This window comes from Osmerus eperlanus, chromosome 2, assembly GCF_963692335.1.
Source record: "Osmerus eperlanus chromosome 2, fOsmEpe2.1, whole genome shotgun sequence".
Lineage (NCBI taxonomy): Eukaryota > Metazoa > Chordata > Actinopteri > Osmeriformes > Osmeridae > Osmerus > Osmerus eperlanus.
The window spans coordinates 21,356,211-21,364,258 of record NC_085019.1 but is presented as its reverse complement, the minus strand read 5'-3'; the positions used below and the strand labels follow the sequence as shown (position 1 = coordinate 21,364,258).

Sequence of the window (8,048 nt, the reverse complement as noted above, 5' to 3'; positions counted from 1 at the left end):
CATGGCCCCCATCATGGGACTCAACTTCCACCCGGCTAGGACACACACACACAGAGACATGGTGTTATTTTACAGCAGGCGTAGCACACACACAACAGACATCAGTTCTGTTCAGCCTTTAAACTGGGCTTCATCTCTTAATTTGCTTCCAAATATATGGTAGACCCATTACTGAGGTGGTGCAGTGTGTAGTATGTGCGAGTGTGGCGTGCAGTGTTGGGGGTAACGCGTTATGTAATATAAGTAAATAATATAACGCGTTACTTTTTGACATTGAGTAATATTATTACAGTTACTTATTTAAGTAATGTGCGTTACTTGTCCAAGTTACTGCATGAATTCACTGTACCCCAACAAAATATTATCTACAGCCAAAAACAGCACTTCAAACTTCTCGAAAGTGTCCACAGAGAAATGAAGCTAGCGAAAAATCCACTTTAAACCATAAGAAAGATGGCGACCTGTTTCCACAACTCACTACTAAAAGTAATAGTAAAAGCAGAGTGCGAATTATACAATGACAATCGAGGGGGTCAACTTCTTCTCCAGGGCGTAAAGTAATATTTACGATTACAGGTAAGCACGATATATAAATGTATCGGTGTGTGTGTATGTGGTGTGTGTGTGTGTGGTTGTGTGTATGTGGTGTGTGTGTGTGGTGTGTGTGTGTGGTGTGTGTGTGTGTGTGTGTGTGTGGTGTGTGTGTGTGGTGTGTGTGTGTGGTGTGTGTATGTGGTGTGTGTGTGTGGTGTGTGTATGTGGTGTGTGTGTGTGTATGTGGTGTGTGTGTGTGTGTATGTGGTGTGTGTATGTGGTGTGTGTGTGTGGTGTGTGTATGTGGTGTGTGTGTGTGTGGTGTGTGTATGTGGTGTGTGTGTGTGTGTGTTGTGTGTAAGTGGTGTGTGTGTGTGTGTGTGTGTGTGTGTGTGTGTGTGTGTGTGTGTGTGTGTGGTGTGTGTGTGTGTGTGTGTGTGTATGTGGTGTGTGTATGTGGTGTGTGTATGTGGTGTGTGTGTGTGTGGTGTGTGTGTGTGTGTGTGTGTGTGTGTGTGTGTGTGTGTGGTGTGTGTGTGTGTGTGTGTTACCGTATGGCAGGGTGCTGAGGGCTTCTCCGTTGGGATAAGGACTGACCATCTTCTTATTGGTCATCACCCTGGCTGTAGCATTGTTCACCTGTGTGTGTGTGTGTGTGGGGGGGCACTAGTGAGCTTAACACTGTAAGATTCTCTCCTTTTCTATGGAGGAAACACACACACACTCAATGACATGCACACACACACACACACACACACACACACACAATCTGACACTCACTTCCAATCAACACGCGCACGCATAGGAGTCAACTGATAAATCACAGGAATGACATTGCATTTCTAACATTCAGCCGCATGAATCGCGACTCGACAAAGATGTCCCTCAACACCAGTTCTGGCCCGCGAGGCTGTTATCCACACAGACGATGTAACCGCTGACAACATCGGTTATGCTGAGGGAGCCCTCGGTGTGTGTGTGTGTGTGTGTGTTCATGAGTGGGTGTAAAGTTGTTAGGGGTAGAGGAGTGGGGAGGGGGGGGGGTTGCATGCAATTTAAAAACAAAAAATGTGTGCCGTCAAGCAGGAGAGAGAGAGAGAGTGTGATGACTCACTCTGGGAAGATGGCTGTGCCCTGCTGTGTCTGAGGAGAGAGTGGGAAAGAGAGGAGGACACGGAGAAGGAGAGAGGGAGAGAGGAAAAGGGAAGAGACTCAGAAGGAAGGTAAATGGCTGAGATAAGAGAGAGAAAGAAAGCCAGACAAAGGAGAGAAAGGAGAAATATGGGGGGGGGGGGGAGACAAGAGAGAGAGAGGGGATGTTGAAGAAATTAGCAGGGACACAGCAGGGTGTGTGTGTGTGTGTGAGTTTTCATGCTGTCACGTTCCATCTGACGCTCCAAGGCCAAAACGGCTTATCTTCTTCCCACTCCTACCTTCCAATCTCCTAATCTCTCTCTCATCATCCTAATCTCCTGTGATGGGGTTTGTGTAGGACTGTCTAATTGCCTAGTTGGTATGCGTGTGTGTGTATGCTGTCAGGTCGGGGATAGATTAGCCTGCACGGATTAATGATGTGAGAGCTAATTGTGGCCCGGGAGAGCTTTATGAGACGAGCTCACATTAAGGCGGCCATTTTGGTCAGAGTTTGGGGTTTGACTCATCCTGCTCTCCCTCTCTCTTTCTCCCTCTCCTCTCACTGCTCTCTCTCTCGCTCTCCTTTCACTGCTCTCTCTCTCTCCTTTCACTGGGCGGGGGTCTGTGTTGTTGATTGGGAGGGGGGAGGGAGGGGGAAAGGAACTGGTGGGTGAGTCGCGAGTAGACAAAACAGGGATGCCGCATTGACAGCGAAAATGTTTCTAGAACGCCACAAGCTAATGGGCTGGCTCTGCCGACAACGATAGTGATCCAATTAAATATATATATTATATTATATTTATACAGTAAATATGTGTATATGTATATATATATATCTTTGTATTTTGGTTTACGTCCTTTGCAGCATTATGTCATTGTGCAGGATTTCTTTTCTTTGTTTACGGCTATTTTGGCTATTGTGTGTGTGTGTGTTTGTATCTGTGGTGGCATGTTCAAGTGAATTGCAATTTGACTCACTGACAGATTGACATGCAAATCATACAGAGGCTGATGTTGCAGACAGTCCTGGATGGGTTACTATACATTCCAACCCTCATCCCGACTGTCCAGTTTCTCTGACAGAACTGGACTAAATGATGGCCAATGCTGTTCCCTCCACCCCACCCTCCTTAAATAAAAACGTGTTGGCATACCTACAAAATAATATCATAATCATTAATACATTCAAAAGAGGAGGGGAGAGAAAGAGGGGTGCAAAAACCATTGTCGGACAAAATGAATAATTTCTCGGGGCACAGAAATTACACACAGCCAAATATGGGCGCATCACATGACCGAGAGTGAGGGTAGAGAACCAAAAAACAAAACTTCAGCCAATCAGCAAGCGTCGGATGCAGCATAGAGACCAATCGAAACAATCGCAGCACTCCCATATCAAACAGAGAGAGAGAGGGATGGGTGATGGAGAGAGGGATGCAAGTGGAGGAGAGAGGGACAGAGCCAGTCCACATACAAAAACAGGGAAACACAAAGATGATGGAGGGAGAAGAGAGAGACATTGTCTTCATAAGCAAACACCAAAAAAAGAAACTAAATCATTTTTTCTTTAAAAAAAACAACAACAAAAACAACAACAGATACCAAGGTGCGTCATTCGTTTCAAAACAGCAATTAGATTCAGTGATCATTCTTCTACCAATCTCATTTTATGTGAGAAGAGAAAGAGAGACCCAAGGACGGAGAGAGAAAGAGAGAGCGCGAGAGGGAGAGAGAGAGTAAGAAAGAGGGAGAGAGACAAAGAGAGAGGCAGGGAGAGAGACATAGATGGCGGGTGAGAGAGGGAGGGTGAGAGTGAGAGGAGAGCAAACCTTACACCCAATAAAAGTAGAGAAATGAAACGGGGCACAAGAGACAACGTTGCCAGGCATAGTCAATGTGTGTCACAGACTAAGACTAGTACACAGACCACTACTACTACTACTGTACACACACTGCTCCATACAGGGAAACCAAACCAAAGGGAGAAAGAAAAAACAGGGGGGTAGGAAAGAGAGAGAGACCCTGTAGATCAGCCAGTTTATATTTATATACAGTATATATACAAATATACACATATATATATATATTGTTTTTTTTTTAAGTAAACAAATTCCAAGCTACACTATATGGCTAATCTGAAACACCCTTGGTCAAGTAAACAGGAGTGTGCCAGAATGGGAACTGAACTCTCCACAATGTGAGGGAGGATTGAAGGTCTTGCTGCCACAAAGCAGAGTTTCCTAGAAATGAGTGTGTGAGACGGTCTAAAGCGGGTGATGGCTACGATATCAGTCTGATTCATCAAAATAAACGACAGCCTTTGTTGAAATAAAACCACTCGGCCTACGCTGGCTAAACATGAGGGAATATGTCGGAAAAATACGTGAAATCAAGAAATCCTTTTTCTACCATCGTCTTTAAGGCTCCCCCACCTACTGTCACCCCCACCCAAGCCAGCACAGGAGACACAGGCCATGGTCTTTGGATCAAGGGGTTAATAATATCAATGCTGGTGATAACCGTCAATGAATCCGGGCATGATTAGCGCTATTCCAGTACATACATACATAGTAGGCCAGAGGTCAAATTAGACGAGGTGTGTGTCAGGGGTGGAGGGGGGGTGCGTTAGCTCACTCCCTGGAGGGGTTAGAGAAGAGAGGAGCGGGGGCGTACCGGACATTAAAGCTACTGTGCTTGTCAATGCTGCGCTCTGTGAGTGTGGGTGGGTGGGTGTGGTGGCGGGTTCTGGTCTGGTAGACATGGCCCGCAATTCTAAACATCATCTACTTACAAAAGGACCTGAATGACTATTCTGTACCAAGATAAACCTCAGTACTATGGAAGGACAGCCTATCATATCACCGTACTTTGTAATGCAACGTGGTAGTAGTACAAGCTATGGTGATTACAAAATTACACTCATGAATGCTGTATTATATTCATATAATAAATTCTCTATATTTAAAACAGTTGAATTTCGATGAAAGGCCAAAACAATCTACTATCTGTAGTGTGTAGGGTGAGGGTAAGGGGGTCAGATCAGCGATTATGTCATTTGTACACAACTTACCGTTGCCGGGGAAACAGCGTGAGGACACGCGAGTGGTTACCGTGGAGACTGACAACAACACACATAGAAGTCATCAGGGAAACAGAAAAAATATAATAACCAATAAATGAACCGACAGATAACCTGGTAAAGCAAAATAAAAGCCCCCCCCTATGCACATAACTAAAAACAAGAGGGGAAGAAGTTGTTACAGAGAAGGGGGGAGGGGGGGAAGGGGGGAGGGAAGGTGAGCCAGGAAGATGAGAGAAAGGGTGAGAAAGAGAGAGACGGAGAGAGAAAGAGAAGGAGAGGGGAAGGAATCCTTGTATCAGAGATCTTAATTCCTACTGAAGCCTAGTTTCATCTGGTCCGTTCTCCTGAAGGAGGAGGAGGAAGAGGGGAAGGAGGAGGGAGGAGGAGGGAAACAGACAGGAAGAGACTAGATGAGGAGGGGTGGTAAACAGGCGAGAGAAAATCAATCCAGATTGGGTAGGTGGGGTCGCCTGAAACAGGTCTCCCACAGTCATGTGAGCTCATTCCAATGTCATTGGCTTCAATCGAACATTACAATTATAGTTGTGGATGAGATACAGCTTTGATGACATTGTGAAGAGCAGGGCCTCATCTGTGTGTGTGTGTGTGTGGGGGGGGGGGTGTTTGGAGTGTGTGTGTGTGTGGGGGGGGTACAGGTGTGTGTATACTTCCATACCCAGTAGTTTAATTACAAATGATACCCCCCTTTATTACAGGGTTCCCAAATAAATCAAGAATAGATAAATAGAGACGGAGAGAGAAAGAAAGAGGAGAGAGAGAGAGAAAGAGGAGAGAGAGTTATTGTTTGGGGGGGGGACAGTAGAGGTACATTTGACAGGGGAAAGTAGCCTTCAATGAGAGACAGACAGACAATACAGTGACAGACAGACAGGCAGACAGACAGACAGGAGGATGAGGTGTCCTTCAAAGCAGGGCTGTTAGGTGACAAAGGGGATCAGACAGGGTGCGAAGAAAACGAGACAGGCGACAAACTCGACTGGCGTGAGAGTGGAAGAAGGCATGGAGAGAAGGAGAGAGAGAGAGAGAGAGAGAGAGAGAGAGAGAGAGAGAGAGAGAGAGAGAGAGAGAGAGAGAGAAGAGTCAAGTTGGGGGGGAAAGAGTGAGGGCTGGAAGTGGGTTAAGTGACAAATCTCCCTCTCCCCCCGACAATTCTCGCCCTTCGTCAAAGACACATGCATACATACTGAACACACACACACACACACACAGCTTCACCCGCGGAACTCTCTCAGTCTTTCATGCAGGGGTGCCAGACACCAAACCCAGGCAGGCAGACCCGAAAGCCAGTCCAGAGGACATGAACAAACAAACAGACACACACACACACACACACACACACACACAGTAGGGCAGGACCTCCAGGAAGCCATGCAGGACGACACAGACATCGCCAGAGCCACATCGCTGGCACCAGCCATCACTTGGTCTAGCGAACAAACCTGCAGACATTCACCAATTTCGGATACAGGTTTCTACAGATTACGCACCGTTTCACGGGAGCCATCTCCTAATTTATGGAGACATGCTGAGAGATTAATATAACTCTGGTTGGTGGCGGGGGGGAGGGAGCCGGTTGATCTTTAGAATGGACCTGTTTAGAACAGAATGGCCTGATTGTATGGACTCTCTTTAGCCGACCCAAACTCTGGAGTGGTCTGGTCAGGGACTGGGCTGATGGGCAGCCATTAAAAAGCAAAAAGGAGCTGTGCCGGATCACACTGTCTGCGGTACACACACACACACACAGACAGACAGACGCATGCACACACACAAGCCTAAGCACACACACACGCATGCATACACACACACACATACACACACGCATGCATACACACATACCTCGAACAGACCTGCACTGAGGATCACCACATGGGTGACAGACAAGCCAGGGCCAGAGCTCGACAAACACTGACAACACTGGCTGGGGAGGGGAGAGGAGGGGTAGAAGGAGGGAAGAAGGGATGAGAGGAGATAGAGAGAGAAGGGGAGGAGAGACGGGATGGGAGGAGGGGGTCCTACATACAGTCTCGTGCACAGAAGACAGACAGGGTTACGGGTAGACAGGCTGAATTCACTTGCATGGACTAGGACAGTTCTACAACCACATACACGCAAGCGTTCCCCACCTGCATCCACTCAACTGGCTGATTGACTGAGGGTAAAGTGAGCAGGAGGGAGGAAGGGGAGAAGAGAGAGAGGGGGGGGGGGTATGGAGGGGGGTGAGGTGGGTCCGTGATGGACTTAGGCTGCAGGACAGGTGTCATCCCAATCATGGCTTAGAGGTAGTGACCGAGGACTGGAGACGGGGACGGGTCCATGGCAAACCACCACACCATGCCACCCCCCCCGCCTCTCCAGCCCCCCCCCCCCCCCCCTTGGTGAGAAGGTTAGGTTGCACCACGCGCCGGCTGACACGCAACGCGAGGTGGAACGGCAAAAGAAAAACAACCGCATGCCGCCGTCCCAAACGCCTCGGGACAACACAGAAACGCCGGCGTACATAGACAAGACAGGAAGTGGGGCTTCGCATCCAGATGGACACAGACAGACGGGGGGGGGGGGGGGCGTGTGGCGAAGGTGCAGAAGAGAAGCCACGCTCGAAAGAGAGCCCACGCTCATGCACGGCTTAGGTAAAGGGTGTCCAGCATGCTCGCCTGCGCTCGGAGCCCGAAAGCGCCACGTCACCAAAACTTGGCGCCCCGTGCGGGATGAGAAAGATCGGTCTGCGTAGGCGGACGGGCGACAGAGAGGGTTGTCCGACGGGTGGTTGCGCTCATGCAGCGTGGTTTCGTCGCCGCCACCTCTGTCTTCTCCCCTTGACCGAGCCAATCGCGGACAAGTGCGGTGTTGATTGGCTCGTGTTAAAGGGACAGTTCGTTCAAATTTCAGAATGACCTATTTCTTCCCTTCTCACCCTTGATCGCAATCAAAATGCAATTTAACCAGGCAACGGAAAGAAAATAGGTGATTTTGAATTTTTGGGTGACATATCCCTAAAACTGGAGAAGCTAGGCTGGGACATCAGTGCATAAAACACAAAACCTTGAATTAAAAAAAAGAATTTGCAGAGGAGACTACCCAGCATGCCTTGTGTTGTGTCCTTGCACCCCAAACTCTCACATCCCCAAAAATAAATTAGGGAAACAAATAAAAACTAAAACAAGACAAAAACTTTCAAAATAATTCTAATACAAAAAAAACTAAAACAACAACCATTGATCATGGGAACCAGCATAGACCAGACCAGAGCATGTCAGTGTGGAAGGATGGGTGCTAG

At 47.8% G+C, this 8,048-nt stretch overlaps 1 protein-coding gene and 1 long non-coding RNA gene across 6 annotated transcripts in view; both read right to left on the bottom strand.

Annotated features, from left to right (window-relative positions):
• LOC134014849 (RNA binding protein fox-1 homolog 2-like) overlaps nt 1-8,048 on the bottom strand; it is a 36,645-nt gene that overhangs the window by 7,208 nt on the left and 21,389 nt on the right. For all 5 annotated transcript variants that reach the window (XM_062454043.1, XM_062454035.1, XM_062454028.1 and 2 more), the window contains exons 6-7: nt 1,086-1,173; nt 1-35 (exon numbers count right to left, since the gene is read on the bottom strand). The exon at nt 1-35 is cut by the window's left edge and continues 22 nt beyond it. In XM_062454043.1, the coding sequence (XP_062310027.1) occupies nt 1-35; nt 1,086-1,173 (123 nt within the window). The remainder of the gene's footprint in view (nt 36-1,085; nt 1,174-8,048) is intronic.
• LOC134014967 (uncharacterized) lies at nt 6,334-6,899 on the bottom strand. Its single transcript, XR_009929050.1, has 3 exons — nt 6,579-6,899; nt 6,511-6,546; nt 6,334-6,474 (listed from the first exon to the last, which is right to left on the bottom strand). It is a non-coding gene; the product is annotated as an uncharacterized LOC134014967 (long non-coding RNA).